This window comes from Cannabis sativa, chromosome 1 (assembly GCF_029168945.1).
Source record: "Cannabis sativa cultivar Pink pepper isolate KNU-18-1 chromosome 1, ASM2916894v1, whole genome shotgun sequence".
Taxonomy (NCBI): Eukaryota; Viridiplantae; Streptophyta; class Magnoliopsida; order Rosales; family Cannabaceae; genus Cannabis; species Cannabis sativa.
The window spans coordinates 13,729,526-13,742,207 of NC_083601.1; the positions used below are offsets into that span (position 1 = coordinate 13,729,526).

Consider the following 12,682-nt stretch of genomic DNA (forward strand, 5'->3'; position numbering starts at 1 on the left):
TATTCAATTCAGTATCACCTAGTTATACCTAGATCAAATGATCTTAATCCTGACATGATTAGGTTCGATCTCAAGAGTGTTATTTGTGTTATTTGATTTGTTAGTTAAGCTTACTTTTTGGTCAGGGTGATACGTACATTTTGGGAACACGATAGTACAATTGAATGGGAGCGCTAAACATAGATATGGAATCTATAGCTTCTATAGGTATTTAGAAGTGAAACAATAATTTCCTTCGAGCTTGGCTGAATAGAGATAAATGATTGAGATCTCATTTTAGTGATTATATTATTTCACTAAAATATCATTTATCGATGGCCAAGTGTTTTAAGGATAAAATACATTGAAAGGGTGTAACGGTAATTTTATCCCTATGCAATGTAGATCATCTATAGAGGATAATTGATTATTGAGATTATAACAATGGATAATTAATAGTGTATCTATATCGTGGAACATATAGAGCGTTCTATGTAACTAAGAGTGCAATTTCAAGTTCTATGGTGGATGCAACGAGGAATTAATAAGTTAGTAAATTTACATTGTAAATTCTAGGTCTGCTTATTAGAAGCTCGGTTATATAGACTCATGGTCCCCATACTATTTGAGACAAACTGCTTGTAAGGCTCAGTTAATTGATTTTAATTAATCAATTATAATTCTGAAATTAGACTATGTCTAGTTTATGAATTTTCACTATGTTATGGCTTGATTGTGAAGAAATAGTGTTTTGGGGTTTATTTGTTAATTAAGAGACTTTATGGAGTCTAATTAATAAATATTATAAATGACAATTTTATTTGATAATTACTTTAATTATTAAATAAATAGTTTTGGCATTTATAGGTTTGAATTAGAAAATATGGTATTATTGAACAGAAGAATAAGTGGTTGAAATAAAGTGGCAAAAATCTAACTAGAAAGAGGTCCACTATCTTGTACGGCCAAGGTTGATTTTTTGCCTAATATTTTATTCTTTTTTAATTCCTAATAATTCAACCCTAACCCTATTGAAGATAGTATAAAAGGAAGGCTATGGTCTCTTCATCCAAACTAATGCCTCCAAAGTTAATAACCTAACTTTTGATGAGACCTCTTCCTTCTTCTTTCTTCTTCAATTCGAAACACTTAGTCTATCTTTACCAAATAATATTCAGCCATTAATGATTGAGTAAGTGCCCACACACATCAAGTTGGTCCTCAATCATAGTATGTAAGACTGTGAAGAATCCAATCAACAAGAAGGAGAGAAAGAGATCTAGGTTCAAATCTTGATAATGCTTTGCTACAGAAAGGAATCAAGGGCTAGAGATTTGAACGGAAGGAGTCATTATATTCCGTTTTAATCAATGTAAGGTTTCTTAAACTTTATATGTGTTTATTTACATTGTTTTAGAAATTCATATTAGGATGTTAAACAACATACATGGTAGTAAATCTATATCCTGGTAAAATAATTCCAACACTAGGTGCCCAGGTTGGCTTCTGGGTTGCAGGTTTGTGTAATTTTAGCTCCCAGACCTTGGATTAGGTTTCTCCATGTCTTCATGGTACATAATATTGAAAGAGAATGAGTTTGATTCAAGTTATTGAAGTCTGAACTTCCATTCTAGAGTTCCCAAAGTCAACCTAGGTGCAGGGCTAGTGACCCATCCCAGGTCGACCTGCTATGACTCAAGACTACTTAACTCTGAGATGTCATCTTTCTTACCACGTGTCAACCATTGATGTCCACGTCATCAGGACTAGTGTCCGAGTTAACAAGGACTTAGAAGAATGTGAAAAATGAGCTAGAGGAGCTCTCTTTTTATAAGGAATTATATCCTATTAAATAATAATTAAAAAATACAAAAAAAATATGAAGAAAAAAATAGTTTAGGCTGATCTTGGTCAGTGATGATGATTCATGATGATCCAATGGTGAAAAAAGACTCTTGGTGAAATTTGTCAATTTTTGAACTTTGAATCTTGTCCATCAGATTGTTTTTGCATTATTTGTTGGAAAAATTGCAACTTTGTTGAGGATGAATTTCAGGCTTAAAATTGTCAAAATTGCGATGTTGGTGTGAGACATGATTTGATAGAACTTTGAAATAGTTTCAAAACGCAAGTTAAATCGTGTCATTCAAATCAATATTAAGTGAGTTATGGCTGTTTTACTGAGGTTGACAACCTGGTACCCAGGTTGACACTTAGTGCCCAGGTTGACATTTTGACGTCAACCTAGACGCTAGGTGAGTGTCAAAATGTCCTAGACTTGTATTTTTTTTTATGCCTAAGTGATGTGTTGACACCACTTAGTCAGATTCAAGTAAGAACACCAAAAATTCCTACTCAATATTCACTTTTCTTCCTCAAATTCAAAATTTGCAAAAGTTAAAAGAGATGGAGAATGGGAGTCGGTTGGGGCTTTAAGAACAAAGAAAAATAAGATTTTCTTTCTAATTTTTTAGAAATGAATCATGTATCATATTTATCATATTTTGGTCAAATGACCATTATGCCCTCAAGGCACAAAAATCCACATAAATGGCAATTAAGGGCAATTTTGATATTTCAATTCTAAATACACATTCAGATATTTTTAATTAAATTGTGCTATAACATAATCACATACAAAAATAATTTTAGACCCCGAACCCGGTTCAGACCCAAAATATTCGGTTGTGACTAAACCGTGACAACTTGTCAAAAATTACCTGCAGAAAGACAAAATAAACATATTATATAATAAGATAATCTTTTAGCACAATAAATATTAAAAATATGATTTTACCTTTCTCAGATCAAAATTACAAAAATGCCCTTAACTCATATATGAGGTCATAAATACAATAGTTCCCAAATAATTTCATATAATTAATTATATAATGATATAATTACTCAATTATAGTTAATTTATTTTAATTAGGGTTGCTAATCTATTTTACTAATCATAGGATATTACAACAATCCTCCTCTTGCAACAAAGTTTCTCGAATCAAAAGTAAGATTTGAACTTTTCCGGAGGTGGTTGATTAACTAGAGCAACAACTACTTTCAATGCTAGATGGTCAGAACAAAAAAGGTCCAAATGGTAGATAGTAGGTAACGAAAAGGAACCTTCCCAATAAGAGTTAACAAAACCATAATCCAACCTTTCTTTAATATTAATTCCAATGATATTATTTTTGTGCCAAGTAAAATGTTCCCCTGTGAAATGTAACTCTTGGAGACCATAAAAATCAATACAATTTTGAAAATTGTCAATTTGTGCTTCATTCCTCAGTGGCCCTCCCTTTTTCTCAGCATGAGAAATAATCTCATTAAAATCACCCATGACAAGCCAAAGTAGAAGTGGAGTAATATTCTTTAATCATTTCAAGAGTTCTCAAATCAGAATCCTTTGCGACACGACTTGAGCACCATAAAAAGCAGAAAAATGCCAATTTAGACCATCTAAATACGAGATGTAACCATCAACAAATTTTATTCCATAATGTAAAATAGTTACATTGACAGTAGGCTTCCACATCAACATTAAGCCACCTCCTAAACCAACATGTGGGACTTCAAGTCCATTAGAAAAATTAAAAACAAAGTGACATTTAGAAATAGAGCATATACTAAGTTTAGTTTTCATAATAAAAAGAACATCAGGATCACATTGTGAAATGAGCAAACAAAGTTAACGAAATACTCTGGGGCTTCCCAAGCCCCAAGCATTCAAACTTACGATAATCATGGAGAATGGCAAGACTGCTCATCAGCCTGCGCCAAAGAAACACCACAACGTTCCTCCACCAGTGAAAGTTTAGACAATTCAGAGATGGTTTCAACGTGTTGGTGTGTAGTAGTGTTGGTCGAATCAGTCAAAGGAATGTCTCTAGTACGACACCGCTTTAACACATGGCGAACATTACCACCTGAAGAAACTAACTATCTTTTAGTGAACAGAGAGGACATTCTATTTTCTTGTGGATCATCCATTCTAAGATGAAAATTGAAATTGGAATTAGCATTACTATTAGTTGATGTTGTGGTGATAGCTGTAGATGTTGTTGTGATTGGAGATGTAGTAGATAACGAAACTGTAGAGGAATAGATGGCACTTGGTTGTGTCACATGCAGATATGCAGGAGGCGTAGGGACCGACAATACTAATGATTAAACATGACAAAAACTAGGAGGATGTAGTGATCCTGAAGATGCAACACCAGAATTGGTAGTTGAAACCAAAGCATGAGTGTTTATAATAGTAGGAGAAGCAGTCAAGTTGATATGTTTAGTGCTCATTAAATTTGAAGTATCAGTAGCAACCATAGTGAGAGATTCACCATCAAAAGAAGTAACCCATTTGTCCTTGATAGAACCATCAGAAGGCAATAAATTATGAGAACTGGAGGCAATTCGTGGAGAAACAATTGATGAAGATAAAATATTAACTGTTTGAGAAGAGACTGATATGGCTTTACCCTTTCAATGTGGAGTAACTCAAGGAGGAAGAACATGTAACTGTCTCAGGTGTGAAAGAAATGGAGAGATAGAATTTCAAACAAACCTGGTAATGGATGGCTAAGGCCCTGCCTTTGAGAAGTCTTGCCTATAACAATCATAATTAGATTTTCGCAGTATAGCACCCTCCATCCAAGGACCGTAAGGGAGGGATGGCTCAATACCTTCATCAAGTCTCTTTAAAAAGAGAATGCGCTTGTCAAAAACATGACCAATCACACCATATTCATAACAAAATTTGGTAACCGCTCAGAACCATAATCAATCCAAAGTTCATCACCAAGCCAAGGAAGTTGGATCATTTGACCCTAGAGAAGTGGTTGAGAAACATCAGTCCCCACACGCACCCTTAGAAAAGGACCCCCAACCTTCATTCAAAGAGTCTTCATGTACTTCAATAAAATTTTTAAGCAGTTCGCCAATCGCCTAAGCAAGGGCCTCATATTTACTAAGAAAAGGCATGCAGTATATTTGAACCCAAAAAGGAGTAATAACATTTTGCAGAACACTTGAAAGACATATAATTAGGTGCTGGTTATGGAAATGCTAAGGTTCTTTAGACAATGCTCTTTTTAAGTCACCTTCACAACCGAAAGTAATCATGAGAGTATCAGTTTCATAATTTGAGATATCAATTGCAAATCTTCCTTCCCAATCTCTAGTAATAAAATTCTTCAATTGTATTGGAATATAACCATGCTTTGAGAAGACTCTACAAAGCAATCAGTGAGAAGGACGCGAGCGAGGAAGAACCATATTAGAAAGATTAGTCACTTCCCTTTCTTGTTCAATAAGAGCGAACGACACATTAGTCAATAAGGAATCCATAATTAAACCAAGAGCAAACCAGAGATAACATAACACAAATATTCCAGTAGAAGAAAGGAAAGATGAAGGTGAAGAGAATAGATCGTGAACAGTTACAGAAAAGAATGGAGAGAAAAAGAAAGACAACAAAACATTTAAAATGAAAAAAAAAAACCGACTCTACCACAGAACAAATATGAAAGGCAAACAACGCTCTATTCAAAAAATTATTATTATTTACATTAATAGTCAATATTAATTTATGATATAATAACAATTTTTTTGACAAAAAAAAATTGTCAACAATTAGTTTATAATTACTTATAAATAAATTAATTGAAGAGTTAGAATGATAAAAAAATAAATTATGCACTAATTTAATATAAATTCAAAATTCAATATTATTAATGGTGTTAAATTTAGTCTCCTACTTTATTTTAAAAGTGAAATGGTATGAAAATTTCGTACCCCAATTTGGTAGAATGGTGTACTGTTGTAGTTGCTCAGTAAGCTATTATTTAATAACCAATGGATGCCCATTCGACATAAGTTAATTTAGTGAAAATATAAAATGACATCAGTTTATTTCTGAAAGTTGCAAAATATGCACAAAAGTACAATTGACAATACATAGACAAACGGGTAATACTTGAGCAATAATCATCAGAATATATACAATAAGTCTTCGAGACAATATAATCAAAGGCATGGCAAGACTAGTTGTTCCCAGGAAACTCCTTAGACTGCGGGTTTCTATAATTTCCAACAACAAAAGAATTTATCCACAAAGCACATAGTACTCCAATTGCTATTAATTAATGTCAAGTGCAAAAGGGCAGGTCAGATATTGGATCATGATATGTACGCCTTTACCAGATCTTTGAAGTTGCAGATGTAACCAGTCCTGGGACAAGTAATTTTTCCATTATTCTTCTTAGCCATGTCTTCAAGGGCCTGCCAAGCAAAAATAATGTTAAAGACCTAAAAAGTAAATTAGGATATAAAATACATCTAACACTTGTTTATTCTGAACCTTAGTACTGTAGACGTAGCCATTAGGCAAGACTTGTGGTGGGTTCTCTGTGTCCATTAGTTCTTTAGTTATGTAGCATACAAGCTTTGAGTGATGTTGTTTTGAGTATGGTAATGAAAGAGCTAGTTTTCGAAAATTCTCCTGCGACAAGGGGTCTTCCTTGGTACAATCATCTTCGTAACAGTATCTACGTCAGGTCAAGGTAAAATAGCACGATTGGATTCAGCAAGCGGTAACCCATAACATCTGGACAGTGTACACAAAAAAAACACAGGACCATAGCTTTCGGATTTTTTCTGCATTTCTAGTATGCTGGCATAAAGATCAATTGGCAAAGAAAATATCCTAAGATCAATTGATAAATCATTACATGTAAGTGGATACGGGGTTTTCAGAGCAGACAAGCCTGCTTGTAAATATATATTTAGCAAAGGCTCAAGAGTCATGCCATATAATTTACAGAACTCCTGTTTGAATTGGTCCACAAGGTAATCCCATTGCTTTGGTTCAAATAAAACCTGGAGGACATGAAAATCAGCTTGCAGAATGGAACAAAAATACAGTAAAAAAATAACTTACAGATCAAAGATTCATCTATGCACCCAAGTCATTGTACATTACTAGTTATATAAATTAAGTTGAGCTTCTGTAACAAGATTTTTTAAAATGCTAAATAGCCTGTAAGATAATACACAATCAATTTACAAGAGTCTAACTAATACCAAACAAACTACTATAACAAGCAACAACATGAATCAAGACAAATCCTCCTAAGATTAAAAAAAAAACCTCTTACACATCTATATTGTAATTTGGAATTGAACTTGACTATCATTTAACACCAGTGGTGCAAACAAGGTTGCCCATTTAATTTTAAGGGCCTTTTAGAGGGGCAAGGGAAGGGAAGGAAATAATTTTTTGAAAGGAACAAAAAACAAATGTTTCTATGTTCTTCCATCTGTCCACCAAAATCAAGTAGAGAAGTTCACTTGGAAAGAAAACTAATGCTGCTAAATAACCAACAAACAAACAAACAAAAAAAGCAGCCAACTATTTGAACTAAAGAGTAAAAAACATATTTTAGACCAAGCAAAAAGGTCACCTTGTATGTAGAACATTCAGTAGTACTCTTATATGCTAGTGTGACAAATACCCGCTGCAATTCTTTCATATGGGAAGATCCCCATGGTGCAAGGTACTTCCGAGCATATGTAATAGCTCGAAGGTTATTTTCAGCTCGTACCAACTCTATAAACTCTTGAAGTCTCAACTGAAATTCGAATTTGCTCTGCTATTAAAGAAGTCAATACAAGTACTTGGCATTAGAAAAGCAGTACAATTTACTCGTGACACTAGCCCAAATCTTATTAGGTTAAGCTAGGAATTCTATTTTGGTTTAATTTTAGATAAGGAACCAGTTTATAGTTTCATAATTAAATGTTTATTAAGAAACCTTTACCAGCAGTAAATTCCAAGAGTTTCATTTTATCTGGTACAGCAACAGAACATATTATTTAGAATGATTCACATTGTTACGTATTTAAATACTTCAGTTTTGAATTATTTGCACCTTAAAATTTCACTTCTACTCCAAAAGTTATGAACTTTAGGGATGCAACAGCACATATAGCTTGTTGAAAAGGTAAAAATGGAATATAAGCATATGACTACTAATCATTGTGAAGTTCTTGAATATCATATTATAGAAAGAATGAAACATTAGCTTAAAGAGTTACTATGTCTGTTGTTTCTGCTATGATAAAACACTCATACAACAACACAAAATACTAGAACATATAAATATCTAACTCTAAAAAATAATGCTTAACATAGAGCATAGCGAGTAAAGATTGACAATGCCTAAAGCAGATAATTATATAATGTTACTCAATCCTTTTCATCTTGCTACACCAGCTATATTTGGAGTACTTGGCAGAAATAAAATTTTCAAGCTGAAACAAGTATTTAATCTGATGTAATGTAATATTTTTGTATATGCATAACCTCTGCCTATATACATGTTGTTTAAAATTATTTGCACCATAGTATCTCACAATTTTGAAGTATACTCACACAAAACACATATATAGCTTTCTTAAAAGTAACACAAACTATGCGAATAATAGTGATCATCTAGGTTTTTATTTTTTAATAATCAGATGAAAGAAATAAAGAATAAGCCATATTTAGCTTAATGAGTTAGAAAGTCTCTCCGTGGGGAAGCACACAAAAACAACTCAGGATATTTCCAGCAAACCATACCCCTTTCTCATTACCCGATCCTTTTCATCTGATCTGACTAGTTGCTACATCAGCTATATTAAGTAGTTTGGAAGAAATTAAATTGTCCTCACTGGAGCATGTGGTTAATTTGATGTAATGCAGGATGTATGTATATTAGCTCCGTCACACTTGCAGAAAAGCCATGGGAAAGTGTATATACCTTAAACTTCTTCAACCTTGACTTGTTTTCCGCACACCACACTAGTGCAGGAGTTACCTCTTTATTTTGAAGAGCATCAATAACCTTCTTTGCTTCTTGGAATACTTCAATATCAACCAGATCCTAACACATGAATTGTTATCAAAGTACTCAAAATGATGAAAAGTTAACAAAAACAGTATTTTTCTATTCATAAAAAACTTCACATATATGAAAGTTCCATGACTATCCCACTGCATTCAAAGTTAATTCGTCATGCAAAGAAAAAGGTGACAGCCAAACCAAAATGCTGAGCACTTTCAACTTTGTTTTGATTTAATAGCATAGGAGTTTGAGTGAAACATGGAATGTGTGTTTAGAATTTGGATGAAGAACTGACAACAAACTTTTCAAAGACCTCCAAACAAACCATGAATAGAGATCATTGAATACATCTGTGGTAAACAAGTAGTACCTGCATATTGCTGCTTTCTGCCAACTTCAATGCAGTGTCATAGTATGACATACGCAACATGTAGTCCACAAGAATGCGCTTCACCTTCATGTTGTTCCATTCAAACATATTCTCAGCATCCGCCAACTCTAAATGATTGAGTCGAGCTCGGCACCTCTGTGCCTGTAAATGTTCCACTCGACTCCCCTCTTCCAACTAGAGGTGAAAACGTAAATCCAATATTATTTTTCTTTCCATAAAGAAGCAAAATTCAATTGCAAATAAACACCTACAACAATTTCCAGCTTCAAATTTCTTGAAGCTAAACACAACTACTCTTCATTAGTTCTCCAATTAGATCAGATCGACAAAGTATAATAATTTGATCATTCTCGAACTCACCCAATCCATCATCTTTTTTATAAACAGACAGAAAACTCTTACCTTTAAACTAATTTATTTTACCTAACTGAAAATTCTCATTTTCTTGGCCATTAACTAAATCTAAATCCAAACAAGATGATGAAGATGATCAGACTACAATCAAATTCAAACCTAAGACTTCTAGCTTCCATTACCTTCCGTTTAAGCCCTTGCAGTCTTGACACAAGCGAGCTCAGATGACTGACAGCCTCGTCACGCGACATGTCGTTTCGGTCAGCGGCTTCAGCGACACCGGAGATGACGGCGGATACCTCTTTCTCGAAGACGCGGTGGTTGGTTCGAATTGTTTTCTTGTAGTGCTCGAATGGAACTCTGAGAAATTGGTGCTCCAACTTCACGGAATCGGCAAAATGATTGAGCTTCGAGGACGGAGGAGCTGAGGCGGTGGGATCAGGTGCTGAATTTGGATTTGAAACGGCGCTGTTACCATTGGGTAGGGAATCCATTTCCATGTATAATTGAAAGTAGAGAGAGAGTAAGAGAAGAAGAGAACAAGGAAATTGGTGATTTGATTGGGAAAACGTTTTCCGGCCAAACTGGAAGACCCAACTCCGAAAGGGATAGAGTAGCAAGTAAGGAAATGTGATAAAACGTCGACGTATCTGGTTTTGGGACTTGTTTGGTAGCGTGATTCTACAAATCCCTAATCCTTGGTAAGGATTAAACCTATTGACTTAAAATTGAAAACAATATGGGGTGTTTAAGGTTATGTTTTAGTAGGAATAGTAATATTTTACATTTCCATGTTTGGTATTGGATTTTTTTTTTTAATTTTATGAATAGGAATATTATTACTATGAAAATAAGATTAACTTTTTATGGGATAATTTTAAATACTTTCGAAAAGGTGGGTTCTAAACATTACCTTCAATCTTAATATCATGGATTAAATAGGGTGTTTTTACAATGCATCTCTTTAACCATTCACATGTTTCGGTATCTAGAAAAAAAATTTAGTCCAATTTTTATTTTTTTTATATTCGTGTATGCTATAGTTATTTAAAATATCCTACAAAATTTTGACAAATTCAGAATAATTTACAATATAAAGCAGTGTTCAAGCAATTTATTTCACGCGCGTATAAAATAAAATAGTCACGTGTGCAACACACTGTTTGAACTCTATTTTCGGTGTGTTAAATAATTCTAAATTTCTTATAACTTTGTAAGATGTCTTAAAAAATTATAACATACATGACCATGAAAAAAAAAATTGACTAAAGATTATTTTGAATACAAAAAAAGAGAAGAGTACATTCGTATATCCCTTTTAATAAGGTACATTGTAGAATTTTTAGATTAAATATATTAATATTTTTACATAACTTTTTACAAAAAATTATCATATTCACGTGTTCAATAAACAATTTAACTAAATTAATCTAATGTAACGCCCTGACTCTTAGGGTCGCCACGTGTGTGCTTTTGTAAATTAGTTTATAATAATAAAATAACAGTTTAAGTAAAATTTGCGATTTAATTAAAATTTTACTAATTAATTTGAAACATAGAATATTTTGGCATAATCGTTTAAGTTTGGGGATCCCCTTTAAAATATTACAAAAGATGTCATTACTTTACTTCAACAAATACACTTTAAAATTCAAAACATCGTAAAGGGGTTGATCGTACCAAATCTTAAAGTTCATGTAGTTTAGCTGCAAATTACCCTTACAGAACAGTCGCCTCGTCTGGGAGCTAAACAAAGGTTGGAGACAATATCTTCCGACCTCGTGGACTTACAAGGTCCGGTCAAACATTCTAGACACACTTCCTAAAGGTCGTCCGAGGTCTTTAAATAGGTATTTCGAGAAGGCAGAGATTTTTTTTTTTTGAACAAAGAACAATTATATTGACAATAATTGAAGTTGAATACATCAAATGGTGGAAAAAATCCAGCCAAACTAGTTTACTATCCACCCCAAGTGAATGCGCAACTAATTCATGAGATGCCATAAATAGGGATACCTCAAAAAAACTGGAGAGTAAGCTATAAAAATCCTCTAACAAGAAATCTAGGTCATTGCAAAAAGATAAATGCCTAGAAAACAGAGACCAAATATAAATAATCAGATTCCACAGTATTGAGGAGAAGTCTCAGCTTCAAAAACCAACCCAATTAGGGGTGGGCAACATTCAATCCAATCTAATTGAACCGATCAAATCCAATCCAATTACAATTGGATTGGATTAGATGCTAAAAGTTAAATTCTAATTTGATTGGATCGATTATTGGATGTCAATCTCAAAATCCAATTAAAAATCAATCAAATCCAATTACATTTATATATATATATATTAAAAAATTAGTTATATTTATTTATATAATAAAAAATATAATATGTATCAATTATATTTTTATTGTATTTTATTTTTGTGTTAAATTTGTAACAGTTGATTGTTTTATATATTTATTTTCATGATGTTTTGTTTTATTTTATTACTTGAAAATGTTGTTGTTTTAATTATTTAAAACTTTTAGTTGCATTACATTGTAATGATGCTATGTTTATGGAGTATTAAACTTAAATAAAACTGATATAATTGGATTGTATTTTGAGGTCTAATTGGATTGAATTGAATGATAATTTTTTAAATACAATTATTAATTGAATTGGATTGGATAAAAAAAAAAATTAAATTGGATGGGATGGACAATCGTAAACCCAACCGTATTTACCGTATTAATTAAAATCTAAAAGATGAAAACTTATCAATATGTGACTCGCAATGCGGTGAACAATATATGTCTCCATGTATAATCACCTAACCTAAACATACATACACAAACAAAACATATAACAACATGACACACTAAGTTACCAACAACACACAAAGTAATTTTCAATAAATAATAATAATAATAATAACAATAAAGTCATTAAGTAACTCATACAAAAAGAAAATAAATTATAAAATAATAAACGTATCAAAATTATTAATAGCAAATAACAGAGTAAATATAACTATCTTAGCTTTAGTCTAAAACCTTTTTAAGGAAGCAATGCTTACACTTTGTCTATATATT

At 32.6% G+C, this 12,682-nt stretch overlaps 1 protein-coding gene across 2 annotated transcripts; it reads right to left on the reverse strand.

Moving 5' to 3' along the window:
- Positions 1–5,855: 5,855 nt before the first annotated feature.
- On the reverse strand, positions 5,856–10,338 carry LOC115705561 (protein MAEA homolog). Of its 2 annotated transcripts, none has more exons than XM_030632927.2 (7): positions 9,789–10,338; positions 9,232–9,426; positions 8,778–8,900; positions 7,437–7,622; positions 6,719–6,852; positions 6,335–6,521; positions 5,856–6,255 (listed from the first exon to the last, which is right to left on the reverse strand). In XM_030632927.2, the coding sequence occupies exons 1-7, from the start codon at positions 10,104–10,106 to the stop codon at positions 6,154–6,156; spliced, it is 1,245 nt and encodes a 414-aa protein (XP_030488787.1). In that variant the 5' UTR covers positions 10,107–10,338; the 3' UTR covers positions 5,856–6,153. The 2 variants fall into 2 exon arrangements, with proteins under 2 accessions (XP_030488787.1, XP_030488786.1); XM_030632926.2 differs by having other exon boundaries at positions 7,437–7,625; positions 9,789–10,296.
- Positions 10,339–12,682: the final 2,344 nt, after the last annotated feature.

Bases quoted from the DNA above. Each gene is read 5' to 3' on its own strand.
- LOC115705561 (XM_030632926.2), bottom strand. From the start codon at position 10,106: ATGGAAATGGATTCCCTACCCAATGGTAACAGCGCCGTTTCAAATCCA. The intron at 6,853-7,436 runs GTGACCTTTTTG...CATGTCCTCCAG, and splicing joins CTGAATGTTCTACATACAAG to GTTTTATTTGAACCAAAGCA. The intron at 6,522-6,718 runs GTATCCACTTAC...GACCTGACGTAG, and splicing joins TTGTCTGCTCTGAAAACCCC to ATACTGTTACGAAGATGATT.